The following is a 14,342-nucleotide window of genomic DNA, read 5'->3' as shown; positions in this document are numbered from 1 at the left end:
CAATATAAAATAAAAATAAAAGTTTAGGATACCATATTGTTTTTATAATTTTTTTTAAATAAAAAATTATTGTTGTTGTCCATGAAATAGTCCAAAAACCTTGAACATGATAGATTGAGACTAGTACCTTTCAAGCTCAATGCACCATGCATTATTGTTGAAGTAGCCGATGTTGCACACTTGCACATTCACAATTTTTGTGAAACATATTGTAAAAAGAGTTATGTCCTTGCTATTATTGAAAAGGAAAAAAAAACAAAAGCAAAAGAAAATCTTGGAACCTAATCTTTAACAACTCTTATAGAGGCCACACGTAGAAAGGTCATGACTCATGACCCATCCATAGATAGATAAAGCTGTCCTCGACTTTATTAACATAAATACCTGGCAGAAAATCAAAAGCTTTTGACTTCCTTATCCTCGTCCTCCTCTATGATTTTACATTCTTGTAACTTTACACTTGGTTTCATGAATTCGTCAAAACCAAAAAAAAAGTTGAACACTTGTATTGTACGGTCATTGTGAATTTTGTCAGTGGTGGTCTATTAACGTTTGGTACGTTACATTTATATTGTTGTACACATAAACCCATGGTGTACCCGTTGGTCGTTTTTTAACTACTAGTTTGAACAAGTTTGGGAGCTCATTGCAGTGAGATCTTTCTAGTTCAGATGTTCCTTTCATCTTGGGTTTTTGATAAAAGAACCTGGATTTTCCTCTTCATCCATTTCCAGGTGATCTTTAACCTTGACCCCTTTTGTCTATTCATTCATTTATGTTCTTGATTTTGTGTACTGTGTCACTGATACATTAGTGGTGAAGATTTTTGTAATATCCTAGAATTCTCACACCTCTAGTTCTGCAACTTTTGTAGCAACTTTCCATTATTATCTCAGCTTTGCTACTTCTATTTCAATCCGCTTTGCTTTTCAAGATCCTACCCCACTCTGTATCTCTCTCTCTCTCTCAGTTGAGTGTGTTGTTTAACTAAGAATGAGTACTAAAAATTTTGACTTGCTCATGTGGGTTTCATCTATTTTGTGTTTGATATGTGTTTCATATGGGTTTGATCCTATAGACAATTATTTGATAGACTGTGGATCCCGCACCAATGAACCGGTGGGTGATCGCATATTTGTGGGTGATAACTCTGATTCCAGTATTCTTTCAACCCCACAAAAGATTCTTGCAAACACAACCCTGGAAATTACTTCATCTCCTTATAATTCAACTCTGTTCCAAACTGCAAGAATACTAGATGGACCCTCTAGTTACAAATTTCCAATTAAGAAACATGGGAGGCATTGGATTCGCCTATATTTCTTCCCTTTCATTTATCAAAACTACAATCTGAGCACAGCAAAATTCTCAGTATCAGCTCAAAATATCACCCTTCTCAAAGAATTCCAAATAGAAAGTGGTCCTCAGGTAAAGGAATACTCTTTGAACATAACTCAAAGCAATCTGACTCTTACTTTTACCCCTAGTTCCAATTCCTTCGCCTTCATAAATGCCTTGGAAGTTTTTTCGCTTCCTGATGAGCTCATTCCTAAGAGTGCGCAAGCAATTGTAACAGACAACAATTACAGTTTGTCGAATAAGGCATTAGAGACAGTTGAAAGGGTAGACATGGGTAACAAAAGTGTGTATCCCCAAGATGATACCCTATGGCGTCTTTGGGTCTCTGATGATACGTATCTGATTCACAATAATCTTGCAAAGTTTGTGTCAAACACTACAGCTGTCAATTTCACGACAGACTGGGTAACAGATATTATCGCTCCCTCTTCTGTCTATGGCACTGCCACTCAGTTGGACTCAGAATCTGATCCTAATACCAAAGCAAATGTGACATGGCGTTTTGATGTTGATCCTGGCTTTGAGTATTTGGTCCGGTTTCACTTTTGTGACATTGGGAGTATGTCTTCATCTAGTATAAGCTTCAATGTTTATATCAACTCAATGCTTGTTGTTAGAAATTTTGATCTTAGCAGTCAATCAGGCTTGGGTGTGCCTTATTATAGGGATGTCATCACAAGGTCAAGCGATAGCCTTAAGCTGAATGTCAGTGTTGGCCCTTCTGATATTGGTAATTCTTATCCAAATGCCATTCTTAATGGCCTGGAGATCATGAAAATAAGCAATTCCAAGGGCAGCCTTGTCTTGGAGTCTGATTTGAAAAAAAGTTCTAAGATGAAAGTTGGTTTGATAGTGGGATTGGCCAGTGGAATGTTCATAGCTGTTATTTTCGCTATCATTCTCTTCGTGCTCTGCAGAAGAAGAAGACGAAGATATGCACATGTCAGCCATTCAAAGGCAGTAGAAAATTTTGCCCCTAATGAAATGGAGAATAACTCACCCAACAGGGCTGCTATCTTTTCTAGCTCAAAATTTGGGTATCGCTTTCCTTTTTTGGCAATTCAAGAGGCTACTGATAATTTCAGCGAAAGTTTAGTTATTGGTGTAGGTGGCTTTGGGAAGGTTTACAAGGGAATGTTGAGAGATGAAACAAAAGTGGCAGTGAAGAGGGGGTTTTCTCATTCACAACAGGGTTTTGCAGAATTCCAGACTGAAATAGAAATGTTATCTCAGTTTCGTCACCGCCATCTGGTATCTCTGATTGGTTACTGTGACGAGCAAAATGAGATGATCATAGTTTACGAGTACATGGAAAATGGGACCCTAAAGAACCATCTGTATGGTTCTGATCTCCCCGGCTTAAGTTGGCAGCAAAGGCTTGAGATATGCATTGGATCAGCAAGAGGACTTCACTATCTTCACACTGGCTCTGCCAAGGCAATTATTCATCGTGATGTCAAGTCTGCAAATATACTACTAGATGAGAATTTCATGGCCAAGGTTGCTGATTTTGGGCTTTCAAAGACTGGTCCTGAGATTGATAAGACGCATGTCACTACTGCAGTAAAAGGAAGCTTTGGGTATCTTGATCCTGAGTATTTGACAAGGCAACAACTGACAGAAAAATCGGATGTGTACTCTTTTGGGGTAGTCATGTTGGAAGTTCTTTGTGGGAGACCTGTCATTGATCCATCCCTTCCAAGGGAAAAGGTGAATTTAGTTGAATGGGCAAGTAAATCACTGAAAAGAGAGCAATTGGAGGAAGTTGTAGATCCTCATCTCGCAGGTCAAATTAAACCAGATTCATTAATGAAGTTTGGAGAAATAGCAGAGAAATGCTTGGCAGAATGTGGTGTTGATCGACCTTCAATGGGAGATGTGTTCTGGAATTTGGAGTGTGCACTTCAACTTCAAGGTAATGAACGAAGATCCAGTTGTGCTGGTGATCTGTCTTCACAAGTTAGTCACGTCAATCACTTGGAGATCAGTGTATCCACTGCACAATTCAGTGTGGGTGACATTGCTGGTATTTCAATGAGTAAGGTCTTTGCCCAAATGGTGAAAGAGGATACGAGGTAGATGATGGTGAAGCAATGTACTAAGCCAAAAAGACTTATATTTTTATTTTTATTTTTTGATTTGCAAAAAGACTTATATTGAGCTCAACGAAATGAGTATTGGATATTGTACATAAGGGGTGTGCCTCGAATTCCTTATGATGAATTAGCTTGATTTTGTGTTCCATTAAATGTGTAAATTCCTACCTAGAAGTACACCAATATAGCATTTGCAGTACCAGATCTGATTGGTTATGTGCGGCTCTTCTTCATTTATGGTTTTAATTGCCGTGCTTATACTGCGTATATTATCATTATGCTTTCAACATCTCTTTTTACTTGGTGTACATTTGGGATGGATGAAATTTGCCGGCATATTTTACTATTTAGCTTATTTTTGCTACTATTTATGGACTCCACTACACTTTTTGAAACTATTTATGAGTCTCACCGTACTATTTCAACTAACTTTTACTTTTATTTACAGTACTTTTAGTAAAAAGTTTTCAGTTTTAGTAAAATAAGCGGATTCCAAACAGACCATTATGGTAACAAAACAAGAAACGTACTTGTCATCTTATGTATTTTGTGTTGGTGTGAGTGTGTTTATCAAACACTTTTATTATTATTTATTTTCTAGCCGTTGGAAATTTATGAGTAAAATAGCCGTTGGACAATTATGAGAAATATAGCCGTTAGGCAATAATTGATAATTATAGTCATTAGGCTTTTATGGGTTATTAGTAACCAATAACTATAGACTATTATTTCATAAGTAGCCTATATAATACTCATTATAACACATTTTCTAAAGGGTCTTTTTACTATTCTATATTTAGAATATACATAATTCTATTATATTTCTCTCCCATATATTTTTCTACAATATATATTTATTCTCAGGAAAGGCAATAGAGAATTGTTCTTGAACCTTCGTAAGTGGCAGTATGTCCATCACGAAAGTTGACGTTATAGTTTAATCCTGAGGGATTATTTGGCCAAGAGAACTAGTTGCACCAAGTTTTATTCCAAGTGGCATAAATTAACATTTAAAGACAACGTTTTCGCAGTGTGATTCTATAGCATTTTGAAATTGTTCTAAACTCTTTTTTATTTTATATCTTTGCTAATTATTGAGGATATTATTTGTTGTATCAAAACTTGTTTATTTACTAAAATATTTCCAACATTTTGTAGAAAAGCATTATAGTGAATGACTAAGGTAAACAAAAAGCATTGTAGTGAATGACTAAGATAAACAAAAGAGGCATGCACAGACACACACACAGCCACAGGCCTAAACTTGTTCTTTAGCCAAGCTCCCAAGAATCATGAACCCTGGTACCTTATTTCATAAACAACATGTGGAACGTAACTGAACAAACTGTATGTTTTGGGCACCAAAATTTTGTGCCCCCAACTAAAAACCTCTACTCTCTACTGCTTAGTGCTTACAGGATGTGTTTGGAGGCCACTTTAGCAAACAATGACTTGCATTACAAATATGTTCTTGTGATTCATGGAATGCAATCATGTCATTTTGTAGGAGGTTAAAAAAGAATATGAGTTTAAATACTGCTTTAAGTACGTATTTCCTCTTTACTATTAAACTTTAATAGCACTATCAAGAAAAGAAACTTTACACATAAAACACATACATGAAGCAAGGGACAGACTATACCTTAGAGCATCTCTAGCAGCTTATCTAAATTTTTGTACTATTTGGACAGTGAACAGTGATATTTAACTTTTACCTTCCTACTTTTTCAAATATACTTTCCAATAGATTCTCTATCATTTTTTCTATCTCATTTAAATATTATTTCTTCATTCATTCTTTATTCATTATTTATTCTTTCTTTAACAACTACATATCTTCCAACATTTTTTTATTCAATAACTGATTATTATAATAGAAAAAAACATTTGAAGTGTGAACAGTAAACGCTACAATGTTCTCTACTTGTAGAGAAGCATTGTAGCAATTCTAATCTAAAAAATGGAGATGAAGAAGTTGTTGAAGTGGATTTTTGGGATGTTTTCTATCTAAAATTGGTTTTAAAGAAACTATTGGAGATACTCTTATATCCCAAAGTTATACACTATTTCTATTTCACATGAAAACCCGCAAATCACTTATCACAGTGGTCTCTAAAACCACACCATCACCTACTAGTCCTGGATTTCTTAGAGAGGACCCATTTGTAATTAACTTGATCCATACCTGTACGTTTTGGGCCATTGGGAATCAATATAAATCCCAAAACAGAAAAGAAGTCAAAGTCCTTATGGAAACATGCATCGACAAGCTTTGGTATAAGCCCAACTAGTTGAACCTCATATGGAATGAAAACCAGCCTATTTCTGTGAAGCTAGGGTCATCAAATACCCAACGGAACATAATTTTCCATAGCAGTTGATGCTTATGGCAAATGACCACATTGTTGCAATTAGAGCTTTTACTAATCCAGTTACCTTGAAACACCTGTGTGTGTTTTCACCATTTCTAATGGGCCAAAAAGATCCCTTCAATAAAATGGGCCACCCCATCTCCAGCCCAATCTACTATATGCTAAGCCTACCGAGATACTTGCACTTTAGAACATTAACCTAACCCATGCTCCCGAATCATTCTATATAAGCTTTCCAAACCAACTTGGCAATAGAATCTTCTCAACAACAACAACAACAACAACAACAACAACAACAACCAAAAAAAAAAACCTTGGCCATAGAAAGATATTTCTTGCTCTCTTAGCGTGGAAACCAAGTCCCCCAAGTTCTTTTGGTTTAGTCACATTTTACTGATAAAAAAGTTTGGCTATAAACTTAAATTCCATAGAAAACATTCTTGGCATCCATAATATTAAAAAGGGAAAGCTACATACATGCACACATATTGCATTAAATAACTTGGAACAGCCTTTGTACAGGAGCAGCGCTATGTGTTGGTGAGAGTGGTCACATGACCACCCTAACTTGAAAAAAATTTATAACAACACAAATTTATACCCTAAATTTTTTTGTATTTTAAAAAAATTACATGGTTGTTGACCACCTTGAAAAAAAAAATAGAGTCCATTAAAAATAAATTTTGATTTCCCCAAATTTATAACAACACAAATCAACCCACAAAATTTAGCAAAAAATAAAATAAAATAATATCCATCCCCAAATTCATTCCAATTTGAAGGAAATATTTAACCCATAGTTTTTAGGTGGTCAACTCCTCAAAATACCCTCAAACAAGTGATTAAAGTCAAAATTATACACTAAAACTCTTGGTACCCTCATCGATTTCTTAATGGCCACCCTAGAAATAATTTCTGGAGCCACCTTTGTAATTGGTGTCTAGTTGCATTGATCCAAACATGTAATTTAGCTAGACATGATTCTGATCAAAGCTTAGGAGAACACTAAATTTGGAAAAATTGTGGAAGAGTTTTGTAAATTTATGATTTGTATTTTTTGAGTTTTGAACTTGGATTTTGGGCTACGAGCTTAGCCAAGCTAAGTATTAAAATACCAAGTTTTTTCATTTAGTTTTATGTTGAATGTGAGTTGAGTTCAAGTTCATTACCAAACACGATTATATATTTAAGCTTCGACCATTTTTTTATTGAACAAACTTGATCTTGTTCACTAGCTAGTTACTAGTTACTTAATAACTTATTCTTTTTCCATATATAATAAAACCAGGACTCTAAATTTTTACTAACATAAATGGATTTTTATACATCAATAAATGAAAAAAATAAATAATTTGATATCGTATGGACCTATATACAACCTAACATAATCCTATCTCAAGAGTGTGTGTGTATAGACAAATATACATATACAAATAAAATTTTTTTATTATAAAAAATGTTTTTTATTTTTTATTTTTTTTTTATAATTTAATCAAGCCTTATGTTTACAAGCACATTATTATGTTTTAGTTTAACTCATTTAATAATCGAGTCTAAACTTGGGCATGAGTTCAACTTGTTTGTTAAACAAATGAAAACACAAGTCAAGTTCAAGCTGTTAATAAATAGCTTGGTTTACAACCTAATACAAAATTGTAATTTGTGAAATGTGAAATTGTTTACGTGAAAGAGAAGGAGTGTTGAAGAGGGAGGATATGTTCAAGAAAATAAGAAAGGTGAGGGAAGAGATAGAATTTATTTATTCTTGGAGAGAAAACAAAAATTACTAAAATGCTATATAATAAAAACAATAAATAAAGAAAGTTGCATATGTGAATAATAAATTAGGTAAAACAACACAAAAAAAGAAGAAGAAGAAGGAAGATTTTTTATTAGAATTTAAATAAAGCTTTTCTATGCTCCATGAGTTATAGTTAGCTCAAATAAAGTTTTTTGTCATTGAATAGGACTATAAAGAATTTATTATCAAAAATTAATTGGTGATCAATTATTTTAATGCGGAATTTTTTAGTTCAATTATATCAAAAAAGAAAAAGAAAAAGAAAATATTTATTCATGAAGTACAGAGGTAGTAGTAGGAATAGGATTGTGTCACAAAAATGAAAATATCAATAAAACCCGGTTCAGCACAGACAACCCGTAAAGTAACCGGGTTATAGATTAAAATCTGAGCCGTTATCTGCTCAGAATTTTGCATCAATCATTCATAGACAGACCCCCCAAAAAAAAAAAAAGAGGGGAAGAGACACTCAGAGAAAGAGCGAGAGAGAGAGTGATCTGCAAAACTAAACCCTAGCATGGACCGCCTCTCGGAGAGAGACAGAAGAAGCAAGCGCACCAGAGATGATAGAGACGATCGCGACCGAGACCACAAGCACCGATCGTCCAGAGACGACAAGCACCGCGAGCGCGAGCGGGACCGCGATTCCTCCGATCACCACCACTACTCTTCTTCTCATCGCCACCGATCTGGTCGAGAGCGCTCTCACGAGGATCGAGAAGGGAGCAGAGACCGCGATTCGAAGCGCGAGAACGAGAGGGAAGGGAGTAGAGAGAGGGATAGGACTAAGCATCGCGACGCGAAACGCGAGCTGTCCGATGATGAGGAGCTCGAGCGACTGTACGATAGGGACGGGTCCGTGGAGAGGCGGCATTCTTCATCGCACAAGAGGAAAGAGAGAGGCGTGAGCGAGGAGAGGAGCGATGGAGTTGATAAAAGAGCTAGGGTTTCGGAGAGAAAGGAGGCGGAGAATGGAGAAGGGAGGAAGGAAAAGAAGGAGCGAAGGAATTTTGGAGATAGAGTAAAGGAAGAAGAGGAAATTGAGGTTGATAGGGGCTTTGAAGATGAGAAGCGAGTGAATTTCATTGATTCTAAGGCCAAGGAAGAGGTGAGTGATGAGCTTTTTGACAATGGTCGGAGCCGCCGTGGCACCGCCTCTGCCAGTAATGTAAGTTTTTTGTTTACTGACCTTTTTCTATTTACAATTCTTGTTTTTGATGTTGTAGATGATTTGTAGTTCAAATTTATGGTTTTGCACATATCCAAACATGTAGCTGAAACTATAGGTTAGTGAAGCCATTGTGGCTCGTGATGATATGTTCAAGTTTTTACTAGGAGTATGTTAAAAATGCCTGATTTTGCAGTTGAAAAGTTGGTTGCCGATATCGTGTATCTAATTAAGGATTCGGTTCTTAATTAAGGTTTTTGGGACATGTGGTAGTTTATCATGTATCAAATTAGGTGGTACTAAGTTTGAATCCTATCTCCGTGTTGATGAGGTCCCTATACGAGTGTATGACTGTTTTGTGGAGCGTCTTGGCTACTTTCTTTTCTAGTGTTTAATAGTTTATAGACCTTATGAATCTGAGATTGTAATTCTTTACGAGTTGGTCAACTATTTGCTTGGTCTATTTCTCATTTGAATAAAAATTACATCTCTTATGAAAAGAACTTTGGTTCTTGCTTAAATGGGGTGCTCACGCTGAAGTTTAACCTTTGAAGTTTGGAGGTTTGAGAAATTGAAGTCTTTGAGAGTGTTGAAGTTAGGGCTGTTAGCGTCTGAATGGATTGTGTTAGGAAGGATACATGTTTGGTCTAATATTGGCCAGGTTAGGGTAATGAAAGTGATTGTCAATCTATTCTATTGAGTTGAACGTGACATGAATTTAGATACATCTTTATGGTCTTGTTGAACTCTAATCTAGGTGGCTCAGGTATAATTTATACATAGATGTTTTTTAACAGTTCCATATAGGATTGGTGTTTGTTATATTTTAGTACATGAGGTTCATTTTGATAATGCACTACCCACACATTTCAACTGCTTGCCTGTTCAAAGTGTTTATATGGGGGACAGATTAATTTCAAGCTTTGCTGTGAAAATGCGAAGTTTTCCAACGTAGTTTGATTATACTGGTTTAGCATAATGCAACCCATCAACCTTATTAGTCTATTGTACTGTACAGTTCGTCATGAAAAAATACGATATTTTGTGACTTTATCGCATTGATTAAAGTGTGAGTGTAGTTTCAATTGGGGGATGAACATGAGTGTTGTTGGTTAAATTCGTGAGTACAAATGCTATAAGTTAACTGCTATATAGCAAAAATGCATTCATGAGGCAAGGACATTATGGGCTTAAAAAAAAAAAAAAAAAAAAACTGAATATAATAAAACAGTATCTTAACCTTGGAGGCAATTTTCCAGTGGCTGAGGAAAGTTGTGCGCACCTCCTTCATGCTTCTTGTAATTTGTTTTTCATTTCTATTATCTAGCTTTGAGGGGCTAGTGGATGAACTTATGGTTTATTTTTTGACACAGGGTGCTGCTCTGGAATCACTCACCATGGAATCCAGCAGCGTGCATGAGATGTCTTTGCCCCCTGGTCATCCCCTTCCTACAAAGGTATCTTCAATTTCTACCACAAATGAAAATAAGGGAGTTACTGTTACCAGATCTCATGAGGTTCCTGGAAAATCTAGTACAGATGGGACATCTTCAGCTGCTGGAAAAAGTGGAAGTCTATCTCTTGATGCTTTAGCTAAAGCTAAGAAAGCTTTACAAATGCAGAAAGAATTGTCAGAGAAGCTGAAGAAAATTCCCCTTGTAAGTCATTCATCTTAGAATACATCCACACTATGTTCTGTGTAGCCATTGCAGTGATTTTTTTTTTTGGTGCTTTAACCTCTCTATCCCTCTTTCATTTAAAGTTGTGTGCAGATTTTTTTTTTTTGTTGGGATTCTTTTCTTGATTGTAGGTGTTCTTCAGTATGTATTAACTAAAATCTTGAACATGTAGTTGAACAAGGGTGCTAGCACAAGTTCAGAGGGCAGGTCAAACTTAGGATTGAATGAGGAACCAAAAGCACAATCTGTGTCTACTGGAACAGGGAAAGGGCCGGTTCTGTTAACTGCCCCTGCATCTGTTTCAGCAGGGGTGATATCAAGCTCATCAGCCTTACCTGTTGCATCTGCTGCAGCTGATCCTGGTGCTTCTGCAGGCCTCACAGCTGTACCCAATTTTGAAGCAGTAAAACGTGCGCAGGAACTTGCTGCCAGGATGGGTTTTCGGCAGGACCCAGAGTTTGCTCCTCTCATAAACTTGTTTCCAGGTCAGGTGGCAACAGATGTTGCTGTCCCACAAAAGCCAACCAAGGCCCCTGTTCTTCGTCTTGATGCGCTTGGTAGGGAGATAGATGAACATGGAAATGTGGTGAATGTGACTAAACCAAGCAACCTTAGCACTCTAAAGGTTTGTGAGTATTTTAATCTGTTCAGACATGTATAAATAATTTTTGAGGTATATTTTGTGAGTGCTTTAATCCTGTCTTCTAAATTTTCCAGGTCAACATCAATAAACAGAAAAAGGATGCATTTCAGATTCTGAAACCTGAATTAGATGTTGATCCAGACTCAAATCCTCATTTTGATGAGAGGATGGGTATTAACAAAACTAAGCTTTTGAGGCCTAAGAGGATGAATTTCCAGTTTGTTGAAGAAGGCAAATGGTCAAAAGATGCTGAGCATATTAAACTGAAGGTATTTGTTGTTGCCGTTATGTTTCCTTTATAACTTCTACCAATTCAACACATGTATTTTTTACTTGTAGACATTTTGGTTTTGCAGAGTAAATTTGGAGAAGCACAAGCAAAAGAGCAGAAGGCAAAACAGGCACAGTTGGCTAAGGCAAAGGCAGCACCTGATATTAATCCAAATTTAATAGAGGTAGCAGAGAGAGTTATCACCAAAGAAAAACCTAAGGACCCAATTCCTGATGTTGAGTGGTGGTAAGTTGATATTGAATTCTTATTACATGGTTTATACTGAATCATTTCCATTTATTTGAGGCATTTTATTAGTCTGATTGGCATGATTTGGGGGAATGAATATGATATAAAGGCTATATTGGTAATGCTAAATCTGATTATCATTCTCTTTTACTGCCGAACTAAGGGCTGAAAAACTAAGTCTAGGTGGGGCGTTATGTTAGAGATTTATTTGATTGCAGAGAAAGCTGTTGTTTGAGAGTCACATCTGATTCTTTACTGTTCTGTGAATACCCATGAATTCTGAAAAAGCATGATTGGATTTGTTTGTATGTTTTCTGATTTTGAAACGGCTGAGGGTTGAACTATAACTATTGGCATTTAACTGTAAGGGTTAACATTGTCTTGTCACACTGTTGACCACTAAAAAGAGCACATGAACCTATAAAAAACTATTGGGCTTACTGTAGGTGATACCTATAAAAAACTATTGGGCTTACTGTAGGTGATGAAGCAGAAAGGACCAATCCATTTCCTTGTCCTCCATTTGCTTCTTCTTCTTCTTATTATTATTATTATTTTTAATAGTCTTTAAGAACTTTAGCTTAGCCATCTGTCCTTATTTTTTTGGGTGTAAGTTTTATTTTATTGATTATGTTTACTGGAATCATCAGGGATGTGCCTCTCTTGCAAACTGGTACTTATGGTGACATTACTGATAAAGCCATGGATAATATAAAGTTGGAGAAGATCACTATCTATGTTGAACATCCTCGTCCAATTGAGCCCCCTGCTGAGCCAGCTCCTCCACCACCTCAACCCTTGAAGTTAACCAAGAAGGAGCAGAAGAAACTCCGTACTCAGCGACGTTTGGCTAGGGAGAAAGATAAGCAGGAGTTGATAAGACAAGGCCTGATTGAGCCTCCAAAACCAAAAGTGAAAATGAGCAATCTGATGAAAGTCCTTGGCTCTGAAGCAACCCAAGATCCAACTAGGCTTGAAAAGGAAATCAGGAGTGCAGCAGCTGAACGTGAGCAAGCTCACATAGACAGGAATATTGCTCGTAAACTCACTCCTGCTGAGCGCCGGGAAAAAAAAGAGCGGAAGCTCTTTGATGAGTCAAATACACCGGAGGCCATTGTATCAGTTTACAAGATCAATGACCTGTCACACCCTCAGACACGCTTCAAAGTTGATGTTAATGCCCAAGAGAACCGCTTGAGTGGATGTGCTGTGATTTGTGATGGTATTAGTGTTGTGGTTGTTGAAGGAGGAAACAAGTCCATAAAGAGGTATGGCAAGCTTATGCTTAAACGCATAAATTGGGCTTCTGCTGTAAAAGAGGAGGATGAAGATGAAGATGAAAGTGATGATAAACCTCCTAACAAATGCGTCTTAGTTTGGCAAGGGAATGTTGCCAAACCGAATTTCAACAGATTTTCAGTTCATGAGTGCATGACAGAAGCTGCTGCCCGGAAAATTTTTGCTGATGCTGGTGTTGGTAATTACTGGGATCTAGCTGTTAACTATACAGATGATCAAACATAATTGGAGAAAACTGCTTTGATGGAAGGATTCCCTATTTCTTGGATGATTTTGATCATCTGTAGCAAGAAATTGCATCATTTGGATGAAGTTTTATATGCAAGTTGCTGTAGTTGCACTGAATGAAATTGCCTTGTGTTGGCATATGCTTACAGTCATACATGACACAATGTTCGACAGTCTTTGGTAACGAACTGAAATTATGGTCAATTAATTCCAATTTGATAATCAGTTCAGAAGAGAATAATATTTTATCTTTATTCGCGGACATCTTAATATTTCAATCCATGGATATATGATTTCTCAGTGTTGTAACTTTTGTTATATTTACCTTCCTGATTTTTCAGTAAATGAGTCATGATAACTAGCTAGCATCGTGCTCCAGATTGGCATGCTAAACTTGTTAGAACTTCATTGAGATTGTCATGTTAAGAGAATTAACAGGTCCTATCCAAAAAAAAAAAAAAAAAAAAAAATCAGATTGGCAGAGAAGACATGTGGCCTACGATTGTTTGGTCTGGATTACTAGTCTAGACCTGTACAAGGATCGGCTGGCCCGCCTGAAAAGAATGTATTTTTGGTATCAATACTAATCAAAATCCATGGGAGATGCACAAAATAAACCTCGGCTCCAGTAACACCTTTGAGATTAGTTGTAGAATGTTGATATGGTTCTTTTGTATGTGTCTTAATTATTAAATTTTGATATGACTGATGTAATATCATTTTATATTACATACTTTTTCTTCACGGAGCTTTCATTCATTGAAAGCGGGCTTGGGCTTAAGGCTCTATAGGCCTAGTTGGGGGTAAGTTGTAAACCTGTTTAAATTTTTGGGCCACGTATGGTCTAGGTACAAAATAACAAATAGTCCCATTTAAAAAAAAAAAAAAAAAATTATTTACTTTTGTTTGGCGTAAATGTTACTTGCAATTTCAGTTTATAGCTTGAGAAATTGGGAGGGGAAAAAAATAAAGGGATCCCAAGGACAGGTTATTATGCAATATTCACCTTGACTTCAAAGTTGTTAAAAGATAGTTGAATGTTTTGAGTTTCGTAATCTTGAATTAGACTACTATTATATTTAGTCAGTTATTGGGCTTGAGCCTGGGAACTTTTTGGGCCAGGCTCAGGAACTCAATTGAGGCCCAAGGTCGAAGCAAGGCCTGGGCCCTACAGATT

General features: G+C 36.4%; 2 protein-coding genes across 3 annotated transcripts; both read left to right on the top strand.

The window, feature by feature from the left end:
• Window positions 1-382: 382 nt before the first annotated feature.
• On the top strand, window positions 383-3,671 carry LOC115957501 (receptor-like protein kinase HERK 1). The gene has a single exon (XM_031075757.1). The coding sequence runs from the start codon at window positions 994-996 to the stop codon at window positions 3,436-3,438; it is 2,445 nt and encodes an 814-aa protein (XP_030931617.1). The 5' UTR covers window positions 383-993; the 3' UTR covers window positions 3,439-3,671.
• Window positions 3,672-8,043: 4,372 nt separating this feature from the next.
• LOC115957500 (protein RDM16) lies at window positions 8,044-13,469 on the top strand. 2 transcript variants are annotated; one of them, XM_031075756.1, is made up of 7 exons: window positions 8,631-8,796; window positions 10,170-10,253; window positions 10,336-10,454; window positions 10,648-11,100; window positions 11,193-11,387; window positions 11,475-11,635; window positions 12,289-13,469. In XM_031075756.1, the coding sequence occupies exons 3-7, from the start codon at window positions 10,413-10,415 to the stop codon at window positions 13,160-13,162; spliced, it is 1,725 nt and encodes a 574-aa protein (XP_030931616.1). In that variant the 5' UTR covers window positions 8,631-8,796; window positions 10,170-10,253; window positions 10,336-10,412; the 3' UTR covers window positions 13,163-13,469. The 2 variants fall into 2 exon arrangements, with proteins under 2 accessions (XP_030931615.1, XP_030931616.1); XM_031075755.1 differs by having other exon boundaries at window positions 8,044-8,796; window positions 10,170-10,454.
• Window positions 13,470-14,342: the final 873 nt, after the last annotated feature.

Source organism: Quercus lobata, chromosome 8 (assembly GCF_001633185.2).
Source record: "Quercus lobata isolate SW786 chromosome 8, ValleyOak3.0 Primary Assembly, whole genome shotgun sequence".
Taxonomy (NCBI): domain Eukaryota; kingdom Viridiplantae; phylum Streptophyta; class Magnoliopsida; order Fagales; family Fagaceae; genus Quercus; species Quercus lobata.
This window is presented reverse-complemented; position numbering and strand designations above follow the sequence as displayed.

Excerpts from the sequence above, each read along its gene's own strand:
- LOC115957501 (XM_031075757.1), top strand. The coding sequence starts at position 994 with ATGAGTACTAAAAATTTTGACTTGCTCATGTGGGTTTCATCTATTTTG.
- LOC115957500 (XM_031075755.1), top strand. The coding sequence starts at position 8,146 with ATGGACCGCCTCTCGGAGAGAGACAGAAGAAGCAAGCGCACCAGAGAT. Across the intron at positions 8,797-10,169 it reads GCACCGCCTCTGCCAGTAAT|GGTGCTGCTCTGGAATCACT; the intron begins GTAAGTTTTTTG and ends TTTTTGACACAG. Across the intron at positions 11,636-12,288 it reads ATTCCTGATGTTGAGTGGTG|GGATGTGCCTCTCTTGCAAA; the intron begins GTAAGTTGATAT and ends TGGAATCATCAG.